Below are 14,649 nucleotides of genomic sequence, written 5' to 3' on the forward strand. Positions count from 1 at the left end.
TATGTCAATTTGAATTTTATATTAATTTGTTATGTACAAACAAATTATAGTCTTCATGATGAAGAAATATTAATTAATCATAAAAAAATTATATTAATTATTTTCATATTTCACACAGACTTTACGTCACGATTTCACATCACACTGAGGGCTGTTTTATGCAAGAATGTATGAGACATAAACAATTTCCACTAGAGGGCGCCCGGGGGTCAAAAACCCAAATCCAGTCATCTCATTAAGTTTTTCTCCGTTTCAGATACTATGGACGCCAAGGATTATTAACATACACGTATTAAGTCTCTGCTTTGATAAAAAAAAAATATAAATATATATATATATATGTATCTGTGTGTATTAATTTTAGGTTAAATTAATCGAGTATAGGTTTTTCTATGGACTCTGCTCCGGGCCGCACGATGGCGCTAAGCTCCAGACTGTCACTTCACTACAGCCGAAGCAGAATTGCACAGCGGCCACATGTGAACATTTCGGAGTTAAAAATATGGTGGAGAATAGTGACATCCGCGTGGTTCGCTGCGGCGGCAGCAAAATAAACCTGAGAGCGCCGATTATCTCCCAAGACTCGAGGTATCCGATAATTCATGAATATATTGTTATGCTTGTTTTCCTCTTTGTTATTTAACTTAAACGTCAACACTAACATGCGTGTGCTGTGGTGAATGGAATGTTGTTCCCTCAGAGAACAACGTTCATATTTATTAACCTCTTTTGAAAATAAAACGTAGAAACCATCACGGTAATGCTAATGGATCTAATGTTTATTATGGAATTTGTTTTGGTTTAAATGGGAACTATAATGGACTCTGTTGGTCCCTGCTAATAATGTGTGTTGGTGGTACTATGTTGGAAGTACAGTATAGTAGCAGCATAGACATAACGCACATCACAGATTGTATGGTTTAAAGTTGTTTCATCTTTGCAGGTTTGTATTGTGCACATCTGGAGATTTAATAAAGGTCTACAGCACACGGACAGAAGAGTGGATACATAATCTACAGGGCCACACCAAACAAGTAACCGGCATCGCATTGAACCCTGCCAATCACCTACAGGTTAGTGTGAACATCAGAGTCCTGTATTGAACTCTTAAATGCTTCTCCCCGGACCATAGACATAATACACTGGACTGTGATGTGCTCAAAAACATATATGTACAGAAGAAACACAAGAGTTACAAGAAAAAAAGTATGGTAAGATGAATTAGGGTTCTCCTTTCTTAAGAGAGACATGTTGGTCTGTATTATGTTTCATTAAAAGTAATTGCAAACAAAGAGATGTAAACAGTTTTTTGTAGACTTACTAATAGAATTTAAGTGTTTTATTATGCAATTTAAAGTTGGTCTGTAAGACCTGTATGTTAAGGTTTTAAGGCCTATGTTATGTTATGTTATGTTTGATCAGTTTAGGATGATCAAAGAGATGCTGTGCTTGTATCATTATCATTAAAGTACTATGGAGAACCCTAAAGCTCAAATCTAACATTTCTATTGCCTTGTATGTATAGTCAATCATACTAGAAGGTAGATTGTTACTGTGAATGTATATTTTGAAAATGGTATAACAGAACCTGTGTTTGTTGCAGTTTTAAGCAGCTAAGACCAGCTAAAAAATGAATGGCCAAAACCCATCTAAAACCATCCTGGTACATCAGATTAAGCAGCTAAAACCAGGCTTCAGATTTGTCTTGTTTTAGCTGGTCTTTTTAGTAGGAACGCTTTTCTGTTCCAGCAAGTACACTTTAATCGGAATTTACTCCGAAAATATCGAAATAAATGAACATAGGTTTGTAGACTATGCTTAAGCACACATAATAGTTGTGCGTATGTCTTAAGGTGTAGGCTGCACGCCGGTTTTTATATATACTTTGGCATCGTCGTCCGCCTCGACTTTTGTTGCAGTTTCAGTTAAATCGCTCCTCAACTTGGCCCATCTTTGTTCTCACCGTCACAAATGGGAAAACCTATGACGCAGGGTTTTTTTACCTGATGGGAGGGGTATTAGTGGACCAATCACAGCGCTTGCGGTGTGTTTAGAACTGATGTGCTGTTGAAATTTTGGCGAGGTGCATGTCAGGCTATGGATGACCTACGGTGTAGACCTTAGGCAATTTATTATTGGCTCCTTTGACAAAATCTTATGCTCTCTCATTTGAAAGTCACTTTGAATAACATCATCAGATCTGCTAAATGAATTAATATACATATAGAAATAATCAAGTTTTTTTTTAAAGAAAATTTATCATGACAGCTGAGAATGTGTCTCATACTGTTCCTAATGTATTCAATGTGTCAGGTTCATACTGCCAACTTTTCCCACACTACAAAAGTCAAGATGCAGCTCATACACATGAGTTTTTTTCTTATTGAACTAAGATGACATTAGCTGTTTTTCCATTACCCTTTAAATTGCGCAAATTGACATTGCGAATTGCAAATACGGTTAATGGAAACGTATTAATATATCGCAAAAACGTTTTTACGCTCGCGTGAGGTGGTTTTTCAAGCAGTTCGGAAGAGCTGTGTTTCGCAAATCTGCAATGGAAACATTTCCAGGTCACCTGATGTAAATAAGTCACATAATCATTATTTGAAGATGATTCGGTATGTGCTAAAACCACCCAGAAACACCTCAATATGTGTCTGCTCTGAAGTATAACAGACTTTCCTTGCAAAAAATGTCTGAATAATCCTACATCTGACGCCCTGTTGAAATGTTGAAAAGGTGCACGTCAGGCTACGGATAACTTATGGCATACTTTGCGCACAACTATAACCTAGGCTTTATAATTGGCTCCTTTGACAAAATCTTACATGCTCCCTCATTTGTAAGTCAGTTTGAATAACAGCGTCTACTAAATGAATTAATGTACTAATGTATGTAGAAATAATCAAAAACAAAAGTTTTAGGTGTATCTACCACTTTTATTTAAAGAAAATGCAAATAATAACCATAATACTTCTCTGCCATCAAGGATAACAGACTTTCCTTGCCAATAATGTCTGCCAATAATTTTGTCGATGTTTAGATAATATTGCTAAAGTTTTGCGAAAATCTGTGATGAAAACACAGCTGTTGACACTAAGGTTAGTCTCTGACGGTAACATTCTTTAATGCTATGATGGATGCATTTAGAAATTGCAGGTTTTTAATAAAACTAAAATATTTTTTGTCAATAATATGGCAAGCTATAGTTCATAGGTTGTTGTGATAGGTTGGCTCACTGAACAACACAACAGGATTTTATTCTCTTCAAAGCATTTAAACCAGTAGTCTCCAACATGGTGCCCGCGGGGCACAGAGTTTGTGAGCTGCGAGCCAAAGCACATTCTGTTAATAGCTCCAATTTTAAGAATTATTTAATTGCATTGCTTCTTTTATGTATGTTAACATAATAAACAATGATAAAACATATCAACAAGTAAAATAAACCATAATCAACAAGTAAAAGAAAAAGGTTTTGAGTAGACTATATCAAAAAATAGCCCTCCAGATAGTTTAATGCATTGTGGTAGCCCTTGCTCACAAAATTGTTGAAGACCCCTGATCTAAACCATCATGCTGTTTCTTTATTGTGTCTTAAAAGTAATTGAACAACAGTTTGTTTACCTGCTGTCTTTTTTTGTTTATTCTGCTGCAGGTCTACTCTTGCTCAGCAGATGGCACTGTTAAATTATGGGATTTCATTGATGGCATTCTCATCAAGGTATAACTCGTTTTTCGAACGACAAAGCTACTGTTACAGTAACTAGTACAAATGTTTTCATTCCTCTCATATAACTGTTTTTTATCTTCTTTTTCTCAGACATTTGTCTTTGGATACCCGTTGTTTTCACTTTGTGTGTCCCAGAAACACGAGGGAGTCATTTTCCTGCTTTTCCCTTTGGCTAAAGAATCAGTCGCTGGTATGTTGTATTAGGTCTAATAATGAAGTCATTGATAGCGGGCACTCAAAAGTGGGCATCAAGTTTATTTTACCAGACACATGCTTCGCTTGCTTGTTTTTTTTACTTCATACATTTTTGGGCTATGGTTATACCTCACTTAAATTTTCACTGGCAGCCTCAATTTTGCCTTGTTTTAGCCTAGACGTCTGGGCTTTGTTTGGACGGCTGTAAGACGTCTTTTAAACCCAAATTTGCTTGCTGGGATAGCTCAGACATAACTTGTTTTGTAACATGCGTGCATCAAACCACCAAAACCATTGAACTTGGTACCATTTAATAGCATGTCAAGTTAATGGGGTAAAAGGACATAAACAATTGTAAGCAATATCACCGTCTACAGTTTTTCTGAGGTTTTGGCCTTGATTTTTTTGCATGTCCAGAGTGTTTCCAGTTGGTTGCCGCTCATCTGCCCAAGTCAGCAGAACAGGAAGTGGAGGTCAAAGAGCTGTCAGCTGTTTTGAGCGATATCAGTCCAAACCCCACGTGCACAGCGTTCGGCAGAGAGGTAAGATCTCTCTCACCACTGTTTTGGAGACTATCACCCCTGTTGATCTATGTCTTGAAAAAGATGATATTTAAAGCACAACATAATTGTATTACAATAGTGTTTACATGATTGTGAACTTGTCTCCAGACTATAGTCTCAAAATCTAATAATGAGATGGAGCATCAAAGTTTGAATTCAGCATTGATTTAATCTTATATTTTCACAGAATGTTCTTAACAGATTTTTACAGAAAGGTCACATCTAAGATAAAAGTGTAAATGGTTAGTTTTAATATTATTTATTAATCACACAGATTGTTAAATATAGTTACAGGAAGTAAAACAATGGCCACCGAGCCATTGTAATAGGTGTTTCCGCCTTGTGTTTCCTTTTAAAAATGTTCTGTAATGTAAATATTTGACAAAGTATACTTCGTTGCAGATATAACCGTGTTAATAAAGCACGAATTCACAAAAGCCATGCATATTAAACCAATTATAAAACATTTCTGCTGTCAGTTAATACTATTAATATAACCTGAGAATAGGCTTTATGCCCAGCTGCACTACTTCCTGAACTTCAGCCAGCTCCTTGTTTCCTGTCTTCCATTATTGGACAAACTGATTAATCCAGGTGTGTCTGATTATTGTTGTTGTGACTACTGAGGTCAGGCACACCTGGATTTATCAGTTTGTCCAATAATGGCAGACAGGAAACAAGGAGCTGGCAGAAGTTCAGGAAGTAGTGCAGATGGGCTTAAAGCCTATTGCCAGCACACACGCCGGCAGGTTGCAACTGAGACACCTCACCTTAACCCCAATTGCACCCTGATGCTGCGTACAGACTAAACGTGAAGCCTTGCAATCCTCGCTCTAGATTACTCGCGGTATTAACTTTGTGTCATGCTAATTTTTCAATTGAGTTAAATATTTTCAACTTGCGAAAAGACTCGTTTTAGGTAAGTAGCACATGTTTTCACAGGAATTGTGCCACCCAGTTCGCTTCCTTCGCGTAGCCCGGTGCAAATTCACGTCTACTCGTGTCGACTTTGTATGTAATCTACTCGCGCAAATCATTGAATTCACATTTAGGGTGTACATTTCGAGTATGCATTTCATACTTAACAAACATGTCCCTTTCACTTCAGTATTTCTCATATTGCAATGTCATCAAAGAAAACAAAATATTGCATTGTCATTTCCCCCAATAAAGTGCAAGCCTACAGGGCAATGAAGATCCAGTCATAAATGACAACATTTGGCTGATTAAATATTTACCAATCATTCTTACAAAGCGTCTTTTCACCAGAGCAAAGCATGTGTGTGTATTTTGTTAAGAGATATTTATAATGGGTCGTGTTTGGTAGACGGGAGGTTTCTTTGGGCAAACACTACATCAAACATACTCCTCTTGTTATGGTAAAATTTGTTGCCAACCTGCGTAGTCATTGGATTTGTAAGATGGTTGATGTGGTACGGTAAACAGTTTAAACCTCTGTAGGTTAATTAGTGTGGCACAGCACAGGTGTTATTTTTGTAGCGTCAGTAGCCGTGTTACCTGATAGCTGGTTGTTTTGGTAAAGTGATTACTCACCATGACTTCTGCATTTTTAATGTGGTGTGTAAATGTGACTTAACTCTGTGTAACACAGGGACAGGTTTTGAAGAGTCATGACTATGCACTTAATTGCTATTTGAGGGATATGAATAAGGATTGATTTTATCCATTAACGCTTTTGCTGTAATGGCATGTATTTTATGATTGTTAGTTTTGTTATAGGCCTAACGTTTTCTGTTTGTGACCCTGGACCACAAAAGACTTAAAGGGGACATTTCACAAGCCTTTTTTTTAAGATGTAAAATAAATCTTTTGGTGTCCCCAGAGTACGTATGTGAAGTTCAAGCTCAAAATACCATATAGATAATTTATTATAGCATGTTAAAATTGCTACTTTATAGGTGTGAGCAATCCGTGCCATTTTTGGGTGTGTCCTTTTAAATGCAAATAAGCTGATTTCTACACTAAATGCTAGTGCCGTGGTTGGATAGTGCAGATGAAGATGATTATAAGATTATCCCCTTCTGACATCACAAGGGGAGCCACATTTCAATTAATTATTAATTTTTCACATGCTTGCAGAGAATAATTTACCAAAACTAAGTTACTGGGTTAATCTTTTTCACATTTTCAAGTTTGGAAGAAGTACTGGGGACCTTACAACACATGATCTTTCCCCCTTATGGGTCAATTTTTTTGATGGGACAATATTTGGCAGAGATGCAACTATTTGAAAATGTGTTTTTCTAAAAATTAAAGGTGTAGTGGAGGATTTTCTCGAATTTAAGAAAAGAACCGCCTTCTACACAGAAAAAATGCAATTGCGCAACACTCCTGATTGACAACTAGGAGGACCAATAGTCTTGATGATCCACCCGGAAATAGGAAATCCTCCGCAATACCTTTAAATATTTAGAAAATCGCCTTTAAAAGCGGGGTGCATGATCTCTAAAAGCCAATGTTGATATTTGAAATCACTTAAACACGCCCCTACCCCATTAGAATCTGGACCTTCTTTTGATATACCCGCCCCACACCTACGCAACCCAGGCAACGATGTCGGTTAGTAGACACGCCCCTTACTCCTGATTGGCTACAAGTGTGTTTTGGTACTCGGCCTGACTCCCTTTTCCAAAGTGTTTTTCAAAAATCATGCACCCCGCCTTTAACGTTAAAAATTAAGTCACTGGCAGCACATTACTAATGATAAATCCGTCTTTGATTTACAGTAGGGAATATACAAAATATCTTCATTAAATTTTTAAAGATTTTTGGCATAATAATATTGCTAATTTGACCCATACAATGTATTGTTGGCTATTGCTACAAATTTTACATTTGTTCCTTATTTTTCTTCCAACAATTCAGCGTTGTGAAAAGGGCTATAGAAATACATTTGCATTGAATTTGAAGCTTTGCTCATCTCGTGTTATGTCTGGCAAAGTCATACAGCTTTTGAAACTAAATGAAGATTTTATTATCTATTCATAATATTTTTCTTGTGTTTTCAGGGGGAATATATAGCGTCTGCCAAAGCCCTCAAACTTACAGTTTTTTTCTTCAGGAAGCAGATAACAAACAGGTAATAAATACTGTATTTTGAGTGAACATGTAGGAACGTGTTTGACCGCACTGCTTATTTTCTGGCCTCAGGAAACACATGACTTAGATCTTGTCGGTTGTTTTTGGCTTTTGTTTTTGTTCAAAATATAATCATTTTATTGTGAAACAGCAGATTAGTCGGAGTAGTTAACCCAAAAATGACAATTCTCACACTTCTCAGAGGCCATCTCAGATGTATATAACATCCTTTAGTTCAGTGGTTCTCAAACTGGGGGCCCCCGAGATGGGGCCGGGGGCCCCAGTTTTATGACATTTTAGAAAATACATTTTGTCATGAATTTTGTGTAATTAAACCTCAAAAGAATAATGCTACTAATCAGCATTGGATATTTTAATAAGTTTTTTTAATTCAAGTATGTTTTACAGTGTTTTATGTCACACAAAGGGCACAAGTGGGGGCCACCATACACAAGTGGGGTGCATGCCAAAAAAGTTTGAGGACCACTGCTTTAGTTGAACACAAAGGTTTCTTCATAAAAAATAAGAGTATGGATTACTTTATTTGGATAACTTGATGGATTTTTGGGCATCAGTAAATTAAGAGAAATTTTGTTTTTGGCCGAAATACTCCTTTAACATTGGGATGGTAAAAGGGTAGGGGGAATATAACAAGATTTTCATTATAATAAATTCGCTTGTAATTCATTTGTAAATTCTCTCCATGTAGTTTTTCTCTAAAACTCACGGGTAAGCACGGGACCAAAAATACATTTACTTGCGTAGCCTGTCACCCCAAAGATGACTGTATCGCCACCGGTCACGAAGATGGCAAAATCCGCCTTTGGTGAGTGTTCCTCCAGCTTTCTTTCATGTGGGGAGGTCACATGGTTTAAATAAATGAACACATTCTGACGCCTTTTTCTCTTCCACAGGAGGAACTTTCATCAGAAGAAGAAATACACATGTACTACATTGCACTGGCATCACAATATTGTCAACACTTTGTGTTTTACCTCAGAAGGTAATTAAGGCGACACGATGTCATTTGAAGTTTTCACCACTAGGGGTGTGTTCTAATGCTGTATTAACATGTGTTACTGTGTGTGTAGGTACTAATCTGTTGAGTGGAGGCATCGAGTCAGTGCTTGTCCAGTGGCACTATGGGGCAGACAACACGAAAGACTTCCTGCCCCGTCTCGGAGGATCCATCTTACACATAACTGCATCATCTGATGGACAGTTTTACTGCACATCCCATTCAGACAACAGTATGTCCGCATTTTTAGAAGGAGAATCTTTTAAAACCGGTTATGAATGTGTTGAAGTTTTTACTTTTTCACAAAGAAATCTAATGGTTATAGATCTTCCTTTTTTTTTTTTCATTTTTGCAAGAATTATCATCACCTAATTATTACATTTACGTTCACACCAGAAGCGGAAAAAAATCTTCACACGTGAAGTTGGACGCTTGAACATTTTGAGTTAATGCTCTTCATTCGCGCGTGAAATTCAGACGTGAATACACTCAATTTTCCAGCTTTAGTTAGCTTGTAGTCTCTCTATGTATGTGTGTTTTTGGCTGCAGGCAGTGCAATGATATTACACAGCAGCCGAAATACTCCCCTTGGTAACTTTCAATGGCAGGGGACTATTTTCGGGCACTGCGTAATATCATTGCGCCTCCTGCAGCCATGTTACGGCAGCAAAGTCCTTGATTATTACGCCAGAATAAGAGTATAGTTCCTAGCCATATCGGCCTAGAAAAATTGCAACTTTTAATTTTCTGTCGATCTTAGTACACGATGCCACTACAGAAGAGTCACGTTTTAAATGGGAAAAATATCAAAACTCTTTGGTTATTTTTGTGCGTGATGCTAATGGTCTAATCAGATTCAATGGATTATGCTAAGCTATGCTAAAAATGGTTGCGCCAGACCCGGAGATCAGCTGAATGGATTCCTTAACGGTTAAAATCAAATGTTTAACTCTAGGGGAGCCAGAAAATGAGTATATTTTCAAAAAAAGTGGAGTGTCTCTTATATGCTTCATTCACGTCTGGTGTGAATGCACCATTACAGTACATTCAAGGTATAAGTGAGGGATTATCACATAATAAAACATTTTGGGTAAAGTATTCCTTTAAAGTCAGGCTTTGTGCTTTAGATGCAACACATTTCATTTCTGTTTAATATTTGACTTTGTTTTGTTTTCTCTTCAGAGATCAAGATTATCGAGAGCAGTTTCAGAGTGACTGGAGTCATTCAGGGCTTAGTTAAAGGTTTGTAGAGTAATTTACCATTTAGATTTCATAACTGCTGCAATAAAGGTTCATGTCTTCCGATGTCCTTGTTGTTTTCAGGAGATGCCATTTTGACCGATCTAATGATTGACCCGCATAGTAAATCTTTGGTGCTCAATGGGAAACCGGGTCATCTGCAGTTTTACTCCCTTCTGCATGACAAACACCTCTATAACGTAAGTCAATTGCAGACGGATAATACTGTGACGGTCAGCGTTGTTTACCATTACAAACCTGACATTTGTACATGTAAGCAAGTATATGGGGAAGTCATTTGGTAAAGGTTAGAAAGTTTCATCTATGAAGGTAGAGTTTCATATATGGTCAAGATTCAGCTGAGCTAGCACATGTCTGGCGAAGTCATGTGAGCTTGGTCCTCCTTTTCTTGTGATGCATTTTTTCATATTTTGTTTCATATTTTGCATTTACAGCTGGATATTGTGCAACAAGAGTATATTTATGAAGCCGGTCTGGATCAGTTTGAGGTGGTCAAGGCGGCCTTCGATGTAAAAGGCGACTGGCTCGCAACGGTGGAGGAAAGAGGACAAAAATCCTCTTGCCTAGAGTTTTACCTTAAACTTTGGGCTTTTGATAAGCAAACGCAAAGGTACTGAAGCACTGTTTCTTGATGATTTTTTTTTATTGTAATGCAATTGAAGAATCACACATTATTTCTAAAATCAAGTTGAGCTTTGTGTACAGACGTACAGAGGAACCAAATGTTGTGTCTCACCAGGCCACAGTGTTACACATTTAAAGGATTAGTCAATTTTCTTAAAAAAAATCCAGACAATTTACTCACCACCATGTCATCCAAAATGTTGATGTCTTTCTTGTTCAGTCGAGAAGAAATTGTTTTTTGAGGAAAACATTCCAGGATTTTTCAAATTTTAATGGACACGTTACAGTTTTAATGCAGTTTGAAATTGCAGTTTCAAAGGACTCTAAACAATCCCAAATGAGGCATTAAGGGTCTTATATAGCGAAACAATTGTCATTTTTGACAATAAAATATAAAATATGCACTTTTAAACCTCAATTTCTCGTCTATCTCCAGTCCTGTGATGCGCCAGCGCGACCTCATGCTATGCATCATCACGTCAAGAGGTCACAGATGATATTCTGTCCTGGCAGATACGTCTCTGTATTGTTAGACAGATAGTGAACATCAACAATAAGACTCAGTAGGCTTGACTCCAGGTTGAGTGTTTTCTTTACTGAAATCTTGGTTGTTTTCTTTTTTGTAAAACTGTAATACAGTATAAAATAAACACTATGTTACAGTCAAATATGTGCAGCATCAACATAAATACAATAACCACAGCACATATAACAATATAATTCACTCAAATAACAAAAATAAATGGGCTAAATCAAATATAGGCAAATGAATAATCATAAATGAGGCTTAACAGCTTGCTAACTCTGAATATATAGCCCAGATAAATACATGCTAGCGGTTAGCATCACAATTAGCATTCACTCGATTTTTACTGAAAATAAATGCTTTTAAACAACAGTAGTGGAACGTCTACACATGTTTTAACTACTTAAACAACTGTAATAGACCATACTCACTGATGGATCTATTCCAAGGATAGACAAATAACATTAGTGGTGGAGCATTCAGTCTGCTCCAAATACCACCAGATGTCGCTACACAACATTAACAAATCACTGACACTGATAGGAGTCAGAACGCTCCCCGCTTGGTATAATTAAGTTATACCACCATTTACTCTTTACCTTTTGGTATCAGTAACACAACATCATTTATTGGCCTTAGATATTCCTTCATTGTCCCTTGGCTAAAGGTTTTCACCATAACCTTGCGGATTCTGCTGTCAGTGCTGGGAATGACCTCAACTATCAATCCGAGAGGCCACTGATTGCGTCTTGCTTGAACATCCCTTATCAGTACAACGTCACCGTTCTGGAGATTATGCTTCTCCTTGGTCCACTTTCTCCGTGGCTGAAGAGTTGCTAAATATTCCACCCTCCACCTTTTCCAAAAGGAATCCGCCAAGCTCTGGACCTGGCGCCACTGTCCCTTGCATAGGTGGACTAATTTGAAACTCCCTGGGGGAGCTGGAGTAACACTTGCCTTTTGGGTTAGTAACATGGCAGGCGAGAGTATTTCAGGTATCTCTGCATCATACGAGATTGGGACCAGTGGTCTTGAATTCATAATGGCCATAACCTCAGCCATCAAGGTTGTTAGGACTTCATGGGTAAGTCTGGTAGCTCCATCCTTCACCAGCAGTGCATCTAGAATCCTTCTAACCACTCCTATCAATCTCTCCCAAGCTCCTCCCATGTGTGAAGAATGAGGTGCATTAAAGGTCCATGTACAGCCCTGGTCTTGCAAGTAGTTCTTGACCTCAGGGTCGCCAGTGTTAATCTGAAGCTCTCTGCATGCACCAATAAAATTGGTGCCTCTATCTGATCTGAGGTGTCTGACAGGTCCCCGTATGGACAGAAAGCGCCTTAAGGCGTTGATGAAGCTTGAGGTCGACATAGACTCAATGACTTCCAGGTGAACGGCTCTCGTACTAAGGCAACTGAAAATGACAGCCCACCTTTTGCTCTCAGCAGCACCACCTCGTGTTCGCCGGGTTTCAACATTCCATGGACCAAAAACATCGAGTCCTACATTGGTGAAGGGCGGGTCCATAGCCAACCTGTCAGAGGGCAGATCAGACATCTTTTGAACTTCAGGCTTGCCCCTCAACTTCTTACAAATGACACATTTGAATATGATGCTGGATATTAACCTCTTCCCTCCTACTATCCAGACTCCAGCGGCACGTAGTGCCCCTTCTGTAAAGTGGCGACCTTGGTGTGCCACTTTATCATGATAGTGCCTGACTAAGAGAGTGGTTACATGATGTCCAGCTGGAAGTATTATTGGGTGTTTCTCTTGATCTTCCAGATCTGCTTTGTGTATTCGACCTCCCACTCTAATCAGTTCATTCTCGTCAAGGAAAGGATCCAACCTTACAAGAGGGCTATGGAGGTGAACTGCGATGCCCTTAGTTAGACATTTTAGCTCCTCCTGATACACATCCTCTTGCACTGCCTTGAGGATATTTGTCTTGGCTTGACAGCGCTCTGTGTTGTGTGGCTGCTGACATTGATGCCATCCCTTACATACATCATTGTTAATCTCACAAGAGAATGACTTTGCTACATGAATGAGACTTGTCATGCCCCTTACTAGACTCTTCCAGGTAGAGAAATTTTCAAATCTTTTTGATCCAAGAGACTGCTCTGTGACTTTGGTTGCAAAAGAGGAGACTTCAGGCCGGATGTCTTTGTCTTTATCTGGCTGCACTAGTTCAAACAATTCTGCCTCATCCTCTTGACGTGTGTTTGGCTGGCAGAGAAATTGAGGGCCAAGTAACCAACTGGATGAGGCCAGGTAGGCAGCTGGAATTGACCTGGTTCCATGGTCTGCAGGGTTCTCATCGGTTTGCACGTACTGCCACTGTGTTGGTTTAGTAGAACTCCGAATGCGAGTTACTCGGTTAGCTACATAGGTATAGAACCTTCTTGATGTGTTGTGAATGTAGCCCAGCACGACACGACTGTCTGTATAGAACCTGACTGCTTTCAACTCTACATCTATTTCAGATTGGATCAGTTCTGCCAGTTCAACTGCCAAGACTGTGGCGCACAACTCGAGGCGTGGCACCGTTTGTATGGGGTAAGGGGCCAGCTTTGTTTTTCCCATTACAAACCCTACATGCCATTTTCCATCAGAGTCAAAGACACGCAAATAGCCTACAGCCGCTATTGCCATAATAGAAGCGTCTGAGAAAACGCACAAGTCTATAGTTTTACAACATGACATGGAGACTGGAACATATGTTCGCTGTATGTGAATCTGTTCCAGCTCAGTTAAGGAGTCAGTCCATGCTTTCCATTGTTCCTCTTTTTGCTTTGGAAGAGGTGTGTCCCATTCATACTGCTCAAATGAAAGGTCTCTTACAAGTGCCTTGCCTTTCACTGTAATGGGGGAAGCAAATCCAAGAGGATCATAAAGACTATTTACAGTTGACAGAATGCCTCTCCGAGTGAATGGTTTCACATCTCTTGATACTCTGAAAGTAAAACTGTCAGTCTGGAGTTCCCAGCTTACACCCAGACTGCGTTGGGAGGGCAAGGGGTCTGCTCCTAGATCTAGATCCTTAAAGTCACTTGCTCGTTCTTCGGAAGGAAATGCCTCCATGACCCTTGTACTATTTGAGGCTATTTTATGAAGTCGTATGTTGGAGTCAGCTAGTAGGGCCTTGGTGCGTTGCAGGAGATCAATAGCATCAACCTCCTTTGCCACTGAAATGAGACCATCATCAACGTAAAAATTTCTGTAGATGAAATCCTTCACATCCTTGCCATGTTCATGTTCTCCTTGTTCTGCAGCTTTCCTTAGCCCATATGTTGCTACAGCGGGTGACGGGCTGTTCCCGAACACGTGTACAGTCATCCAGAAGTCAATTATCTCCTTATCAGGATCATTGTCTCGGTGCCACAGAAATCGCAAGAAATTGCGATGGTCCTCTCTGACCTTGAAAGCGTAGAACATTTGTTCAATATCGGCGGTGATGGCTATTTGTTCCCTCCTGAACCTTAGTAACACTCCAACTAGAGTGTTGTTGAGGTTAGGTCCACTGAGGAGCATGTCATTCAATGACGTTCCCTTAAACACTGCACTGGAATCAAATACCACCCTGATTTTCCCAGGCTTCTGCGGGTGATAAACGCCGAAGGTAGGTAAA

At 39.0% G+C, this 14,649-nt stretch overlaps 1 protein-coding gene across 1 annotated transcript in view; it reads left to right on the forward strand.

Annotated features, from left to right (window-relative positions):
- The first annotated feature begins 391 nt into the window (after window positions 1-391).
- The window catches only part of wdr75 (WD repeat domain 75), a 33,772-nt gene continuing 19,514 nt past the window's right edge, over window positions 392-14,649 (forward strand). The window contains exons 1-12 of the mRNA XM_065252119.2: window positions 392-588; window positions 944-1,073; window positions 3,659-3,724; window positions 3,824-3,923; window positions 4,346-4,470; window positions 7,521-7,591; window positions 8,300-8,416; window positions 8,505-8,593; window positions 8,682-8,840; window positions 9,791-9,850; window positions 9,932-10,047; window positions 10,303-10,478. Of these exons, the coding sequence (XP_065108191.1) occupies window positions 503-588; window positions 944-1,073; window positions 3,659-3,724; window positions 3,824-3,923; window positions 4,346-4,470; window positions 7,521-7,591; window positions 8,300-8,416; window positions 8,505-8,593; window positions 8,682-8,840; window positions 9,791-9,850; window positions 9,932-10,047; window positions 10,303-10,478 (1,295 nt within the window). The 5' untranslated portion in view covers window positions 392-502. The remainder of the gene's footprint in view (window positions 589-943; window positions 1,074-3,658; window positions 3,725-3,823; window positions 3,924-4,345; window positions 4,471-7,520; window positions 7,592-8,299; window positions 8,417-8,504; window positions 8,594-8,681; window positions 8,841-9,790; window positions 9,851-9,931; window positions 10,048-10,302; window positions 10,479-14,649) is intronic.

The sequence above is a fragment of the Paramisgurnus dabryanus genome, chromosome 15 (assembly GCF_030506205.2).
Source record: "Paramisgurnus dabryanus chromosome 15, PD_genome_1.1, whole genome shotgun sequence".
NCBI classification, from domain to species: domain Eukaryota; kingdom Metazoa; phylum Chordata; class Actinopteri; order Cypriniformes; family Cobitidae; genus Paramisgurnus; species Paramisgurnus dabryanus.